General features: G+C 44.4%; 1 protein-coding gene across 1 annotated transcript in view; it reads left to right on the top strand.

The window, feature by feature from the left end:
* Positions 1-17760, top strand: part of LOC142486174 (signal-induced proliferation-associated 1-like protein 3) — a 30298-nt gene extending 12538 nt beyond the window's left edge. The window contains exons 4-11 of the mRNA XM_075584823.1: positions 684-1105; positions 2106-2300; positions 7765-7930; positions 10546-10735; positions 11112-11255; positions 12143-12275; positions 12944-13025; positions 14807-17760. Of these exons, the coding sequence (XP_075440938.1) occupies positions 684-1105; positions 2106-2300; positions 7765-7930; positions 10546-10735; positions 11112-11255; positions 12143-12275; positions 12944-13025; positions 14807-14956 (1482 nt within the window). The 3' untranslated portion in view covers positions 14957-17760. The remainder of the gene's footprint in view (positions 1-683; positions 1106-2105; positions 2301-7764; positions 7931-10545; positions 10736-11111; positions 11256-12142; positions 12276-12943; positions 13026-14806) is intronic.
* The last annotated feature ends 202 nt before the right edge of the window (positions 17761-17962 follow it).

Genomic DNA, 17962 nt, shown 5'->3' with positions numbered 1-17962 from the left:
ACACACACACACACACACACACCACTCTCCCATCACACACACGCACCACTCTCCCATCACACACACGCACACACACCACTCTCCCATCACACGCACACACACCACTCTCCCATCACACACACACACACACCACTCTCCCATCACACACACACACACACCACTCTCCCATCACACACACACACACACACACACCACTCTCCCATCACACACACACACACACACCACTGTCACACACACACCACTCCCCATCACACACACACCACTCCCCTATCACACACACACAGCACTCCCCCATCACACACACACACCACTCCCCCATCACACACACTCACACACAACACTCCCCCATCTCACACACACCACTCCCCATCTCACACACACCACTCCCCCATCTCACACACACCACTCCCCCCATCTCACATATACCACTCCCCACTACACACAACACACCACCACTCCTCCCCAAATACACACTGTGCACACCACCACACGTGCAACCTCCCACGCATACCTATTTCTCCCCACCGAACGCACACAACACAGCAGTACTCCCACCCCCGCATGTGTACACCACCCCGCTCGCACTCCCCCCCCCCTTCCTGCACACGTGCTATCTCGCACACACTTTCTGCACAGTATGTAATCACACCGTAGATGTCATTTGACTCCTTGTCCCGTTGCAGGGTGACGCTCAGTATTCGAGCCACTCCAGTAGCAACACCTTGTCCAGTAACGCCTCCAGCAGCCACAGTGACGAGCGCTGGTTCGATAACCCAGAGCAGCTGGAGGCAGATCTGGAACCACTGTCCAAGGGCACCTCCAACGACAGCGGCATCGACACCTCCCTCTACACCTCCAGCCCCAACGGCCCCCTCGCAAAGCCCGTCCGGCCTGTCCCACGCCGAGACAAGCCGCAGAAGCCCGTGGCCTGCTCCACCTACCCTGGCATGCATGAGAGCAGCGCCAGGATATCAGAGAAGGGCACTTATCACACAGAGAAGAGAAGGGAACCAGCGACTTCCATTGGTGGAAAGGGCAAGGGTTACAGACCCAAGCTGTACCCTCCAGGAAGCACGGGAGGAGCAGATGTATACAAGCAGCCCAGGTGATGTGATGATGTGTTGTGTTAACATACAAAGAAAATTGAAGTCTGCTATACCCACATCTCTTATTGGAGTTAAAGAGGCAACCAGTTGTTAACAGTCGTTCACTTGAATAGCCACCAGTGATCAATAATGTATAGATGTACTTTCGTGAAGGTTAACACTAGCTTCCTTTAACTGATCTAACATGCTAAAAACAAAGATTTGGCTGCTTTTCCTTCTCTGAATATTAAAAACATTGTTTCAAGTCCACTGAATGAATATCCCACCCTGTCTTTATCAGAGAGCCAAGAAAGATAAGGGGAGGGGGGAGAGGGGGCAATCCCTGCAATCCCTTGGCAACCTCTTGTTGAACACACACAAGTAATAATAACAGCATGTCCTTGTATAGCGCTGCTAGTTTTACGTAGCGCTTTACAGAGACATTTTGCAGGCACAGCTCCCTGCCCCGTGGAGCTTACAATCTATGTTTTTGGTGCCTGAGGCACAGGGAGATAAAGTGACTTGCCCAAGGTTACAAGGAGCCGACAGCGGGAGTTGAACCAGGTTCCCCTGCTTCAAACTCTCAGTGCCAGAGTCGGTATATCAGACAAAAGAGGAAATCGAACCCCTCCCAAGTGTCATCATGTTTACAAACTGACCTTTAAATCTAAGATTTGGGTAAAAGGCATAAATCCCCCAGATGTAACCCCTTAAACACGACCCTGCCATAAGTACACTGGGAGATGCAGATGTTGGAAGAGAAGAGGAACGACTGTGGCAAATAGAGGGGGGGATCAGAAATAGTGACAGACAGCAAGAATGCTAATTTCCCTGGATTAGCAACCAAATTATATATTGCACTACATGGAATATTACGCTCTTTTATCAGAGGTGTTTTAAACCCTTAAAATGTGGACACACTGCTTTGCGCCAAATACAGGCTAAAGTTAGCCAAGACTGGGATACACTGCTTCGCAGAGGTACTGCCACGCGGTAATATACTGTGCTCCTTCCCGACAGGCCAAGTTTGTTTCAAACCCCAGTCACCGAAGGCTCCCGGTCGCCCCACATGTCGCAGTCCAGCTCCTTCCAGCTGTCCAGCTCCGTCCCAAAGTCCTTCTTCTCGCGGCAAAACGTGAGGAACAAGATCCCTGCAGGGTGGAAGAAACCGGAAGAGACGCCTCCTAGACCCGCCACCTTCACAGACCCAAAAAAGTAAGGTCTCGGGTGTTCCCCAATTGTTGTGGGACATGTTTGCTAAACAGTCTTCTGCCATAAGACACCTTGCAGCCCATTCAAGTCAGTAGGCTGTAAGGTGTATTCCAATATCTTAGAAGAGAGACCAGGCCATTCCAAGCAGTCTTTTGCCATAAAACAGTAGCAGTCGGCACTCTAAAATGTATCTGTTTTTAATTAAGTCCATACTTAAAGCAGATATCCGGTGCCCTACCCGCAAAATAATGTTTTTTCTTCTATGAACCAGGGATCCTCCTGAGCTAAACCGCAGCATGCCATTTTAGGGACCCCACCATTTTCAAGATATTTATTGTTTTGCTTTTGCCACTACTTGCAAGGAAAAACAAAGATGGCAGCAATGTAATCTCACAATAAATGTCATGTCTTTCTATTGGTCATCAAAGGCTGAACCCAGGGGTCATTGTTTGTCGCAGACGAAAATTTGTGTGTGTGTGTGTGTGTGTGTGTCACAGATTGCTGCTTGAAGTGGAGGTCCTCCAGGTGCTGGGAATGGCCTGTATATCCTGTGTGGCCATCGTCATATACTCAGGAAGTCCTTGGTGATTCAGATGGCTGGCAGAAGACTCAGATGGCCAGAGCTGGCTGGGTGCCCTTATGAAGGCGTCTAGGACATTTTGTTGCAGACGTTTTGCCGCCACCATTTAGCCTCTACTTGCCTGGCTGCCAGCTGCTCGCCTGCAAGGGGAGGCCCATACCTTAACCCTTATCCTAAACAAACCCTAACATTAACACTACCCCCTACCCTACAAACCTAAACCCCTATCTTGAACTGCATACCCTAGCGCTAAAACCCCTGAAATCAACTTGCCTTATTGGTGATGCGGTTGGCGGCTGAGTGTCCAGCGGTGGCAGCGTAGGAGTTTTCCCATGGCGGCTTAACGCCGGCGGAGACTTGGTCGTGGCAAAACTGCTGCAACCAAACGTCCGATTCCGTTCTGAAGGCCTCTGTGAGGGCAGAAATGTTGGCGTCTTTCAGCATTTGACTCAATTTGCAATAAATGCCGTGTCGCCTATTGCTCGTCTTATTACGTATGTTTCTTATATTCGGGGGCCCAATCAGTCGTAAGCTTCTAGTGTTTAATACCGTGCAGAGCTGGGGGGTTTTTTGTTTATAAAATCACTTGCTTTTTATTTCTCTTTTTAAGGCGGCTGAATGTTATACACTGCAAGGCTTTGCAATAACGCTTGTTCATGTAAAGGTGCAACCTTTTGTCAAGAATGTAACAATCTTGTTGTCTTTCCTTTTTAAGGGTCATTTTCGCCTAAGATCAAAGTGCCCTAATGGCAGTGGTGTTTAACCCTTAAGGTGCCCTAATGATGTACCTGGTACAGCATGGGCCCTGCCACACCAGAGGCCCTTGTGACATACCAGTTATGCAGTGGGCACTTGCTAGTTTTTTAGGAGCAGATCAAAGCAGCAACCGGGGTCTGCTCGCACCATCTCCCTGCTCGCACCATCTCCCTGCTCGCACCATCTCCCTGCTCCGGAGTGATCGCATGATGCAGTAGTGAGTGACCCCCGGCACAGTAAGGATTATGGGGTCAGTCCCACTTTGGACCAAAGAGTCAAGGCCTTTCATACCCAAATCTGACACCTGTGGTATAACTATTTTTCAATCATTGTAAAGTGTTTGCAAGCATGTTGAGCAGAGATTTGGGAGGGCTTTGATTTCTTTTTGTCAGATGTCACTGTTTTCAACAACAGTTTGCACAGGCAAAGTCCCCTCTCTCCCCCTCCGCTTATCTTTGTTGGCTCTGATAAGGACAGGGTAATATAAGGGGAAAAGAAAATACCATATTGACATTCAGAGGCTCCAAAAAAATTAATTTTCCCCTACAAAAAGCCGCCACGTCTTTGCTATTGGCATGGTTAGGTTTGATTAGGGCAGCCAATTAGACTGTTTAATAATTCCGAAGAAGTGGTTGTTTTCTCGGCAGCTAGTGGGGTGGGATTGCACCTATAAAGAAAAGGAATCCGTGTAAAAAGAAAAGATTTGGCTGTTTTCATCGGGGCTTCTGCATGAGGGGGGTGCTTGTCATGTAAGTGCCCACCCTCTTGCCCACCTTGTCCTGTTAGCGCCAATAAAGATAAGCAGGGAGGATACACGGCGAGCATTACCTGCACAAACTCCTGTTTAGCACCTCGTAATACCATACAAAAGGGAGCAATTACAGGAAGTCTCGGCTCACTAGGTTTACAGACTAACTTTATAACATAATTGAAAAAAATCCATCTATATTTTAAATTGCCATTTAACTCTTGAAACATTTGACTGCTGATGGTTTATTTTGATCCTAGCAGGGACTGCCCCTTTAAATGCTGAGCTCACTGTAGGAAAAGGCCTCTTACACTTGTAAACATTTCTGAGCCTCCGGTGCTCAGCAGGATTTAATTTGCAGCTGTGCCTCTGTGCACTAGTTATCAGCACAGACAGACGCAGACTGCAGCTCTGCCCGCCCTTCTGGGCAGAATTCATCCTTGCCAAAGGAAAGCGGAACGAAACCTTCCACCCTCCCTCTGAGGGTCCGAGTTAGGACTTTGAAGCACAGACCCAAGCTGAGACAGTGATTAGGGGTACCTCAGATTCTACTTGTTCGTTGGGGGATTCTAGGTCAGCGGCGGTTCCTCGTGAAGGGTTTATCACGAAGCTATGTCGGCAGAGAGGATTATCTGAACATCTGCTCTCTGAATAATATTGAGGCCGGAGATGGGATTAGTGAGAAGCTAAAAACACCCCATTGTTTCTTTATACCATCCAAACCAACATCAATACTGCTACTAATGATGTATATATATATATATATATATATATATATATATGTGTGTGTGTGTGTGTATATATATATATATATATATGCATATACGTGTGTGTGTGTATATATATATATATATATATATATATATATATATATATATATATATATATATGCGTGTGTGTATATGTATGTATGTGTATATAAATGTGTGTATGTATAAATCCATATATCTCATCTTAACCCCTTTTTGGTCTTCTGCTGAATGGAGGCCTCCCCCAGCCATATTCCAGGTACTGTGGTTGCAAGCCTTTCTTCTCCGTCTTACTTTTGGTAATCGTCTTTGCCTTTTGATATCCCTTGGAATCCAGTTGACTGCCATCTTTGTCCAACGATAGTAATTTCCTCTTGCGGTATGACAGACCCATTGCTATTTTAATTTATTCACCCATGTCATTGTCTGAATTTTGCTTTCGAACCCTTTCATTCTTTTTCCTGTCTCCAGGTAGTACCCAACATTCATCTCTCCATACATCATGTTGTGTGACGCTTCTGAATTGTCCTTGCAGTTGAGGTCAGAGGTTCACATCCATACGTGAGCACTGGCAGAATATACCGTCTTCTTGTGGCACAGTGGAAAGTTCCTTTGCTCCAGTGTTTCTTCTATATGCTCTCAACCCCATTTTCCTTCCATGGATTTCATTCACAAGGTTCCCGTTCATTGATACTTGTTGACCAAGGTAGACGACGTACAGTTCTGTTCCATCCTTTGATCTTTGTAGAGTTGAGACTTTGGTCTTGTGAAACTCTTATGGAGGCCCACCTTCTTATGTGCTTCAAGTTCTATGATTCATTGCTGGAGATCTTCTGGATTTGGGGCAAAAATAACAATGTCGTCTGCAATACGTGATTAAAGTAGTCACATTTGATTTTGATTCCTTCTTATCAATTCAATGTCTTGAACAATTCAAGTATTGCTGTGAAAAGCTTTGGCGATTGTCTCCCTGTCGCATACCCTTGCTAATACTTATCTTGCTTGTATCTTTATGTACCGTAGTCCGTAAATCTGCCCTATAATATCAATGTAGGCATTTTCAGCATTTTCATTTCTTATTTACAACATCATGGACAGGATTCGTAAATTATATATTTTTTAAAAAGCATTTGATTAATTCCATTGAGAAATCGCTTCCATTGTCTTGTATCCACTGCGAAATCACACTTGTTTTCATGGCTGGGCAAAGAGCCCGGTTCTGTTGCAGCCTATTAGTGAGTATCATAGTAAAAAATCTTGATTGGCAGTAGACTGGTGTGTAGCTCTTGAGTTTGTCTTTGTCTCCTTTCTTATGGAGAAGGATAACTATGACAATGTTTAATTTTTCTGGAATGTTCTTGCTCTTCAAGCAACATGTACAAAGAAGGATTTTCTCTACTGCGTCAAGATTTCAGTTGTTATTCCATAGTTCTTTGGGCCTATCCATTCTTCATGGATTGGATTGCCTTTGCTGCTGCTTCTGGAAGAATGCATAGCACATCAATATTAGTGTCTTCTTGCTCTTCATTTGCCTAATTATGCCCCGTTTGTTTGTTTGTTTGTTTGTGTGTGTGTGTGTGTGTGTGTGTGTGTGTGTGTGTGTATTGTGTGTGTTCTCAACTCCAGTCCTCAAGACCCCCCCAACAGGTCTGTTTTTAAGGATATCCCTGCTTCAGCGCAGGTGGATCAATCAGTGGCTTAGTCGATGACCGAAGACTGAGCCACCTGCGCTGAAGCAAGAACTGGTTGAGCCACCTGTGCTGAAGCAGGGATATACTGAAAACGTGACCTGTTGGGGCGTGTTAAGGACTGGAGTTGAGAACCCCTGATATAAACAATGGACATTGCATGTGGAGTATGTTACAAGAAAGCAATGTCTTTATTCACAGTTCTGTTTTTGTCTTTTCTGCTGGTAAACATTTCTTCTTGATGTCCATTGTTTGTACTTAATTTCTTTACCAAGCACAGACCAGCCTCGAGGGCCCTACCTAGCAAGTAAGTGCTGCCATTTTGTATGTATATATGTATATACATACATAGTGTCCACATGAAGAGCGGCAAGATGTATTTACTTTCATCTTGTCCGTTCCTTTTTTAGTGTCCGTCTCTCTGCCTACATAAGAAATACAAAGTTGCATGTGACCGGTATATTTGTTTCCCGACCGAGTGACAACTAGATACTTGACCTCTCCGCACTGCCCTGTGATTCTCTCCGGTCTGGGAACCCCATTATAGAACACCTAGATGTTTTTTTATTAGCACCATTATTTTATATTGTGTATCTTATCTATTATGCCTCATTTTAATAGTATGCTTCATAAAATGGATGCATTTTAAATCATTCACCATATCACTACTGTTGTGCACCGACAACGGATTTTTCTTTGTGTGTGTGTCTGTGTGTACTGGTTACAGGGATTACAGGGATTTGTAGCAATTAAGAAGTTGCATCTTCCCTGGAACCTCGGCAAATAGTAAATGTCAGCACCACTGTGGGGAAGATCAGTCGATGCACATACTCTCGTGTGCGGTAGGAATGAGCAGCGTCCTGGAGAATTGGTGGAGAATATCCTTGCAATGCAGCCTTACTGGGTCTTCCCTGTAACCACGCGTGTCTCTGTTTCCCTGTTTTAGACAAGTGGACGTGAATACAAAGAACGTGTTCGGTCAGCCCAGGCTGCGAGCATCCCTCAGAGACCTGCGATCCCCGCGCAAGAACTACAAGTCGACCATTGAAGACGACCTGAAGAGGTTGATCATAATGGACAACCTGGGGCCAGAGCAGGAGCAGGACTGCATGGTGAGGAGGAGAGCTCTGTACCCACTGTCCTCTAGCAGCCCTCTGCAGTGCCATGCAGCTTCCACTTAGGGAACACAGGATTGTTACCCCCAGCACACACATTTTTACTCTCTCGCTCACTTTAGTCCCACTCAGCCAATTATAGTGGAGTTACACAGCTGGGTACTTCCTGTTTACTGTTACATTCGTTCCACCATTTGGAAGGGTTGGATGTATATAGATGTGTTGCCAGAAATATACATGCGAGTATGTTGTGAGTCTCTCTCTCCCCTCTTACGGTGGAGGTTTCTTATCGCCCTTTTCACCCACCATAACTTAAAATGTGTGTATATATGTGTGAATGTGCTCACAAGTGATCTTTTTATTTTATACACATACATGCGTGCGTGTGTGCGTGTGTGCGCGTGTGTGTGTGTGTGTATTGGTCCATGATACAGACACAAAGCCTGACATTTTGGTCCCCAGGCCTTTTTGTCTGCATCATGGACTAATAAATCCCCTTTTTCTTCAGTTGGTTTTATGTTGATATATTGGATCACTTCAGTGATTTGTTTGTTTTATACCTCTCTCCCTTTACCTTGCACAACGAACGTACGTGTGTGTCTTTGTGGGTGTGTCTTTGTGGGTGTGTCTTTGTGTGCGTGTCTTTGTGTCTTTGTGTCTTTGTGTCTTTGTGTCTTTGTGTAAGACAAACAAGAAAATGGTAGCACTAAACCAATATATATTGATGTGAAATGTGATTAATATGATATATCAAATAATGTAAATGTGAATCAGCAATAAATATAATATTAATGTGTAGAAAGTGATGACTAATAGTGACCCACACTCTCAAAAGACAATCAATTTCAATAAGTAAAGTAAATGTTCAATCCAGGCCGAAGCTTAAAAAACGTGAGTGATGTGCATGGAAATCCAGATCAGGTACTGCTGATCGTATGGAGCTCCAATGCAGCTTCTAAAGGGATTTAGCCAAATCACAAAGGACAACCTAAATAGAGAAAAAGAAAAGAAACGCAAGCTCCATAGCGTAACTCAAACACTAAACAGTAAAATAATTTAATACAATTAAAAAATCACAAGGACTTGCGCCCACAAGGGGGGGTATTTAAACTCGCATGTCAGAGTAAAACTACTGCATCAGACGTCCCGCCACGGAATGGATGGGAGATCGGCACCAGCGCTCTAGACTGATAACCGACATCCACTAGAAGAAAGTTTCCAGGGAAGCCAACCAGGCAGAGATGTGTAATCCGTTTCGGGAACATCCACGGAGAATGTTAGCCTTCAGTTGACCGCATACAGAGCCGTTTCAAATCTTGCCTCTCGCAATGATCTCTACTTCCGCATCAGCTGGTACGCGGACGCCTGTGCATGTCCCATTGTGTTTCATCACGTGTGACTTCATCAGGGGAGTAATTGGATAGTCTATTATAGAGGTTTAAATACCAAATTTTGCTAGGGAACAGGGTACATATTACACACACACACACACACACACACACACACACACACACACACACACACACTGTACATAAAGAGAAATGCAACTATACACATGCGCGTGTGTGTGTATACAGTACATATATACACACACCGATACCACGCCCAATCTCATCTTGTTCACGAAAAAATCTAACACCCACGGGTAAAGACCATCCTGTGGGTAATTCCCAGAGTACATAGGTCAGGGGAGGTACATGAATCACCCAAAATACCACAATAAACCATGTGCTGATGAAATAAGTGTGAGCAGCAGGGAGCAGGCAGAGACTATATCACCGCTAGGTCAGTCTTGGCAAAGAAAACTACAAATTTGGCTGCCGGGTTCACCAGTAGAAAAGTGCAACATCATCGCCCGACGGCCATATTTGTGGAGGGGGGTTTGCTAGAAACGACAAAACCGTCAAAGTTAATTTTACCATCAACTAGGGGGATGGTGGAGCTGAAGCATCACGTTTGCCCCACGTGGGCTCCCCCTGGTCTTCTAAGGTGGAAAAAAAATAGTTGGGATTGCTGCTGTATGCCCTTCACTGCCAGAGCAAAGCGTCAACACACCCAGCGATTTAACATGCAGAGAAATGCGTCAACACACCCAGCGATTTAACATGCAGAGAAATGCGTCAACACCCAGCGATTTAACATGCAGAGAAATGCGTCAACACGGCGATTTAACATGCAGAGAAATGCGTCAACACACGGCGATTTAACATGCAGAGATATGCGTCAACACACCCAGCGGTTTAACATGCAGAGAAATGCGTCAACACACACCGCGGTTTAACATGCAGAGAAATGCGTCAACACACCCAGCGGTTTAACATGCAGAGAAATGCGTCAACACACACCGCGGTTTAACATGCAGAGAAATGCGTTAACACAACGATCTAACATGCAGCGCAATGCGTCAACACGAAACGATCTTAGATGCAGAGAAATGCGTCAACACAGAGATTTAACATGCAGTGCAATGTGTCAACACATAAAGCGATCTGAATGCAGCGCAATGCAGACCCCTGCCACAGGAGATGGTTTAAGAAAGGAGAGCACTGTTAAGTATGCCGGGCCTGGATTTTAACTACCTCTGTGTGGTCTTGTCCTCTCCCACCTTTCAGTCACCGCAGAAGACCCTGCACAGGACTCTGTCGGATGAGAGCCTCTGCAGCGGGCGCAGGGATCCCAGCTTTGCCTGCTCTCCCAGCCTGGAAACTTCTCTGGGCAGCGATGTGCTGTTCACCAGCTCCTACCCATCCAGCACTCTGCCCGCCCGCAGGCAGCACCCGCCCAGCCTGCCGGAGAAGACCTGTAAGCTATTCTTCACTCAGCCCCTTTCCTACGCTGGGGCAGCCAGGGTGTTAAGTAACAAACCAAATCACGCATGCCCTTCGCCAGGTTTATTAAGGCAGATTTACCGTCTCACAGCTTGCCAACCATTAACCCATTCAGTGCCAGAGGGGCCCACTTCCTGTGCAATACATGCCACTAAAAGGGTTAAAGCAAGGGTGACCAACTCCAGTACTCAAAGGCCACCAACAGGTCAGGTTTTCAGGATATCCCAGCTTCGGCACGGGTGGCTCATTTGACTGGATCACTGCTCGGATTCATAATATCACTCGGCCCACAGTAATAACTGGACCCCAGCACTGACCTGAAATGACTCTCTTATCCTTTCTCCCTGAAGCCACCATCTCTGCCTCAGAGCTGTCACTGACGGAGGTCCGAGACGGTAACACCAGGCGCATAGATCCCGGGATGATGCCTCTCCCGGACACAGCAGCCGGCCTAGAGTGGTCCAGTCTGGTCAGTGCTGCTAAGGCTTATGAAGGTAAAAGGCTGTCACTGGCCCAAACTCTGAGTCGCACACACAGACCTCCCTTCTGCTGACATGCACTATAAATAGGGTACATTTCTAAGTGCATGAGTAGTGTGATAATAATATTTATTTCTTATGCAGCGCTAACAAGGTCCGTAGCATTGTGCATATTATTTAGCAGTCTCTGCCCAGAAGAGCCAACGTTCACATTTTTAGAGATGCAGTAACCTGCTCGCGGTCACAAGTAGAATTGACACTGGAATTCCAACTGAGATCATCCACTTCAAATGCAGTGACATTACCACTGAGCACTGCTTCAGCATAAAGACTATGCTGTATATAGTGCTTCAACTTATAGAGAGTTTTGCACATTCAATATATTTTTGCAGCATAGAGCTTACAATCTAAGGTTGCGTCCCCGCTAGCGCTGAACGTGTTGTGCGAGCGGTGCTTGCCGCTTTTACTTAAATCTATACGTGTAAGTCCCCGCTCACGCGGTCCACACGCTCACTCAAGCCTAGCGCTTGAGTAAACAAAAAAAATGAACTTTCAAGCGCACTCAACTTGCCCGCAATGCTCAGTGATCATTTGTTGCAAATGTTCCCAGCAGTTTCTGATACAAACTGTAAGAATAGATAATGTTACCTTAGTAATATACAGATACATTGTAGCTGCTGAGTTACATTTACTGACAGTTTGATTGAAACTGAAAGGCGGCCATTATGTTAGGCACACAATCAGGATTTTAGCAGATTTATAACAGGAGCACTAAACGATTGCCAGCGTAGGTAAGCATGTAGAATTATACATTGTCACGTGCTTGCATATAAAAATAAGAGGGAAAAGGAGGGGGGGGTATGAAAAACGGTTATAACTACGTGTCTGTCTCTCCCTTTCAGTGCAGAGAGCGTCCTCCCTCTTCTCTCTGAACGACACAGCGCTCTCTCCTGAGCTACGTCCCTCACAGAGCCTGGGGACTACTCACCTGAGCCTTGAGAGGCAGCACACACCACGCACCACCCCCACATCCAGGTAATGGGGCCACAGCTCGCCCAGGTCCCTGCTGTAAAAACATGCACAGCAGGCACCGCTGATGCATGTAAAAAGTTATCGCACCAGGAACATTAGAAGGATTCATTTAGGTGCATGAAGGGAGCATGTCTCCCTGCCTGTAGTGCCTGTGTGGGTCACTCGCGTCCGATTCATGATGTGCAATGCAGGTCACTGTGCCATGGCATTGCTAAGCAGGTCACTGTGCCATGGCAGTGCTAAGCAGGTCTTCATTTTGCTGCACTGAGTGATGGGCGTGCACAGTGATCTTTAACACTTTCACTGCCAAAGCGGCCAGCCAAGCATTGCAGAGCATTGTAATAAAGCGCAGAGTGATATGGTAACACAGCGCGCAATGTAAAACATGCAGAGCAATGCGTTGCTGGCAGGGATTAATGGTGCCTTCTGCCATTTCTAGCTGCTGACCCCTAATCCAACACCTGATGCTCTTGACCACTACACAAATTCACTAACACAGTGATACACGCTGACTCACCAACATGCACATACATACACACAGCACCTCACATGCCTGTAATACATCTATTTAGTGCGGACATTGGAAGACTGGGTTAGTTAGTGTGCTCATATGGCCGTTCTTCCCCTGTCTGCGCTCAGCACATATAATGAATGAATTCCTTTCCTTCCAGTGACGAGCTGTCTCCAGATCTCACCGGGAAGGTGATGCAGCTGGAAGTCATGTTGAAGCAGCTCCATACTGACCTTCAAAAGGTATGCAGGAGTCCCCAGGAGCAGAAACCAGGCTCGGGAGGGCAGCTGTGCACGATTCTGGGATGTCATTGAAAAGACTAGAAGTTTGCAGTACATTGAGATTCACTGGCTTCTGCTTCTCCTGGAATAGTTCACACCTGTCCTACATCTCGTCTTTACACAGCAGTGAGAGAACCGGCTTGTGCAATTACAGGAGGAGGTCAATGTTTGTTCATCTCGGTGCACTGCAGCCTCACAGTTTTCTAAGTGACGTTTCAAGACTATTTCAGTTCAAACTGCCGTTTTTTAAAAAGATATATATATTTTTTTTCCCAATCAATATGTGCATCAATACAATCTGCACACTGACAAGTGATTAGCTAAGTTGCAGAACGATCCGTTCTCCTGTAATCAATCGCTTGCTCGGATTATTTAATTCAGTTCTTGCACAGCATTGTGGGCAATGTAGTCCAGCAATATTATGTGACTGAGCTGGTACTAGATACAATTGGGTCACTGCTAGAGAGCGGGCGGGTCTTAAGAGCCAGAGCCTATCAGAGGGGGAGGGGGCTGTCACTTTGGAAATGCTTCTACATTACAAACATTAAAAATGTCTTTGAAACATTTTTTTTTTAAATACTACATGTATTTTCTCATAGTACAGAACTGATTTATTTTTACAAAACACATGTACAGTAGGATATTGCTTGAACAGCTGCTTTAACTCACTCACTTTTTCTTTACAATTCCAGTTGTTTATTAGTATAGTGGTGGGTAATGCCACTTTAGGGATCATTGGTAAGACCTCATCAAGAGGACTGTGTTGAGTTTTATCTCCAAAAGGACAAAAATTAGAGATTTTGCAACAAAAAAAAATCTCCTTCCATGGTCTCTTGATTTTGGTGAAGTACATTTTTTATATACTATTTATGACTCATGCACTTACCAATTGTGAGCTAATTTTTGTGTGTATATGGTGTGCTTTCTCTTCCTGTGTGTGAGCGTGTGCATATGTGGGAAGGAGTACTCCGCTTCAACAGCATGAAAAATTAGTATTTGATCGGTAAAATCCAGCTGCCAGAGGATTAGATGTGGTATACAAAAAGTTACTGAAAGGTACACACATACACACACCTATACATACACACACACCTATACACACACACACACCAATACATACACACACACCTATACATACACACACACCTATACATACACACACACCTATACATACACACACACACATATATACACACACACACACATATATATAATATATATATATATATATATATTATATATATATGACTATTATGGTTATGGTGGGTAAAAAAAGTGACTAAAACCCTCCACAGTAAAGCATAAAGCAACTAAATATTCCTGTATATTCATTTGCATGTCTTAGACATGCTGTTTGCTGGGTGATAATGGTGAAAGACGGTTGCAGACCTGTCTAAGACATGCAAATGAATATACAGGAATATTTACAGTTGCTATATATATATATATATATATATATGTACGTACGTGCGCACGCGCATACATACACGCGGACGCACTGGTGATGAAGCACAAATAATAATAAAAAAACGTTTCATCAGTGAAGGAATAAAAAGGCTGTGAAATTGCCTAAATAGTGCTCTGTGCAAAATATATAATAAGAATAAAAATATGAAAATGGTAACTTTCCCTGTTCGTGCCACCCTGAGAATTCACAGCTTGTGCTTTAGAGTCTTTATGAATCTCTGCTGCCTGTGTCACACACAGCCCAGGCTTTATATGTATGACATTGTTCCCCGCAGGAAAAGCTGGATAAGGAGGTTCTGCAGGCGGAGGTGGCCAATCTGCGACAGAACAACCAGCGCCTGCAGGTGGAGTCCCACACGGCCAGTGAGCAGCTGCGCAAGTTCGCCGAGATAATCTCCACCACCGTGGAGAAAAAGGACCACTGAAGCCCCCACCTTTCTCCCACCTCTCCCCCCCTCACCCCCAAGTGCTTTGCAAGAATCGCTCCAATTTTTTCACCCCTCTTGGCGAAGGTGAGGTGGGTGCCTGGACGATCAGCGAAGGGTTTGGAAGAGGAAAGTGGTTTCGCTAGTGCACGCTGCATCCTTCTCCCTAAGAAGGCAGCGCAATGACATTAACTGGCAGCCGCAAATCAGAGGGGAGTTTAAAAAAGGGAGGGGTACCACCTTCCTCCTGACTTGTATCCTGCGATAAAGTCAGTGCCCTTTTTACGGGCACACAGAAGCACTGTATGGTACCTCATTGCATCTCAGATGCCCTAGACTGGCACCAGCAACGTGAACCTGACGCCCTTCTCCCCGATCCACGTGGGAAGTTTGAAGAAAATGAGCGTTTTTATTTATCACGCCACAAGACTTTCGCAAAAAGAAATGTCCCCGATGTACAGAAGCAAATTTTTCTGATTTTATTTGTAGATTTTGTATAAACGTTAAAAGCAACAAAAAAAAAAGATGACTAATAATTGCATTTTCATTGGCATTTTCTGTTGTGTTTCCCCTGGAATGATGCAAATTTGTAAGAAGTTGCAGGAAAAAGGCACCCAGAACACTTTAGCTGGACAGCAAAAGACCAATGTAACGTTGCCGGAAAACTAAAAAGAAAGATGATATGTATATATATTTAAATTGTATAGGAAAAGATATATCGGGAAGATATCGTAGCTAGTTTAAGGGGGGAAAAAAAAAAAAGATTTCATACAAAATTATTTTATTACAACGCAACAGTTTCACTGGAAAGGCAAGATTTCTGCAGTAAAACTAGTGTATATTTTGTTTATATAATATATAAATAAAGCTGCATTTTTGTTGGTGATTTAAAAAAAAAAAAACTCACATTTCGAGAGATGTCTGCGATGTGCTATGCTTTAAAATCTTGTTGAAGCCCCAGTTTAATATATTGGATATAAAAAAAAAACTGAAATCGCTCTCCCGTGATATACAGACATAATCTGCATTGCTTTATATGAACATCTGTCTAGGCTGCAGTCTTTTTATACTCACATTGGATAAAAGGGCTCTGATATTTGTACACTGATGACCGTATGTCTTATACTTTTCTTGAAAGGGGTAGGGGGGGAGATGGCCTTTCACAGCATAACCTCCTTGCTGCTCTACAACTCATAGCATGAAGAGCAGGATCGTACATTTATTGGGATCACTCACCCAAGCAATGTTCTTGCTATCGGGTATCGGCATGTTGCAAATGAGCCAGGCGTGGGACCAGGGAGAATGTACTCAAAGATTTCTCCCTTTCAGAAAATGTGTGAATTAAAATGCACACAATGCTGCCTTAACGAAGACCCTATAAAGGTGAAGTGCCCCCTCCCTCTCCCCTCCCCCCCAAAAAAAATAAATGTACAGCATCTTGAAAATGATGTTAGTGTGGTACCCTTTGAAGCAGATTATCAAGATTATGTTCATTTTACATATAGGCCCAAAGCCTGCAGTAGAGTGGCCACATGGCAACTCCTGTTTATTTTCACTTGCTTCACCCCAGCAGGCGGCACTGAGCTGTTTTTCATGCAGCCTTCACAGGAACGTTATGGACCAGCAGTCTTAACCCGAGCTTCTCTGAAATCCAGAGATGTCACATGTGAGAGAGAGAGGTTTAGCAGCCGTATTAAGTGTGAACTACAGGCGCAATTAACTCCTTTGCAGCCACAGGGGCCGAGGTAGAGGGGCTCCTCATAGTGAAATGTCATTCTCTACCCGCTTATGGCGCTGTGACCCCAAGGACTGTCACCTTGCTGTACTGACACGCTGCAGAGGAACGCTCTGCGTGACACCAATTACAAAGCTCCCGAAATGAGCACAGCTACTGAGCAGACTCTCGCCAGTTGAATAGTAAAGAATATAATTGTATAAATTGTACAACATTTTTGAGGGTTTTTTTGAAGGCTGCTGGCTGGGAAAGTCGGGCTGATCTATGTTAAATTTAAGATGTGTTGTAGGAGTTCACTTGCCTAATTGCAGAGGATTTGTACGCTAATAACCCCCTTCAGTGCCGGTGTACCTGCAAGTGCATTGATGATTTCTCACTGGGTGAAAGTGTTAACCCTTTTGCTGCCAGAGTTGCCAACGATGCATTGCAAAGAGTAAAGAGAGTGTTTCCATTTTCTTAGTCCATGGGACTTTAACCCATTACACATTTGTTTCCGGTCACTTTGGTCCTCCTTGGATTGACCCTTTCACCTATAAAACATGTCACTGTCAGGCCACCGTAATCCTTGGAACATCAATTTTTTTTCATGATGAACATTCAGAGAACGTCTGTTTATACAGGTAAAATGCTAGCTATTGATTGTTTTTTCTTCTGTTTTGTGTAAAATAAATTATACTACCATCCTAAATCAAACGGATAAATGGCAAGAACCATACGTACCAGTTAAAATTACACAATAAGAACATTATTTATTTTACAAACAAGGGCAACCATTAGATTAGGGAGGATTGAGTCGTGTTAAAGAATCCAATTACATTAAGTAATTCAAAATAACGATCTGCTTTGTAGAACCTTTTAAAAGAACAAAAAAAAAAAGGGATGATAAAATTCACTATTTCTATCTTTAAACCCCTGGCACTGAAGGGTGTTTAAAGTGGTATCCTGACTTGTTAATTGCCCGAAGAGTTTGTTTTGCATCTGTATGCAACCAGGAAACTCAATGCACATCAAGAAAAAAGCGGGAAATTGTGTACAAATGACTTTTCGGCAATAAAGCTACCTGCCTCTGCCTGGTTTTGAGTTCTTGATAACTTGAGCTGTGGAAAATGTCCTTTCCCAGAATCCTTTGCTTGTCTTGCCCACGCTTTTTATTGAAATTGCGTCTTTAACAAGCAGAAGGAAAATCTGTGCATAGAAATGAACAATTTTACCTTGATTAAAGCAGGAGAGTGACGGAAGCAAAACCGCGTCTGTATTATATATTGCTGAAC

The sequence above is a fragment of the Ascaphus truei genome, unplaced genomic scaffold (genome assembly GCF_040206685.1).
Source record: "Ascaphus truei isolate aAscTru1 unplaced genomic scaffold, aAscTru1.hap1 HAP1_SCAFFOLD_764, whole genome shotgun sequence".
In the NCBI taxonomy this organism is placed as follows: Eukaryota; Metazoa; Chordata; class Amphibia; order Anura; family Ascaphidae; genus Ascaphus; species Ascaphus truei.
The sequence above is the reverse complement of the archived record's forward strand: the minus strand, read 5'-3'. Positions and strand labels throughout refer to the sequence as shown.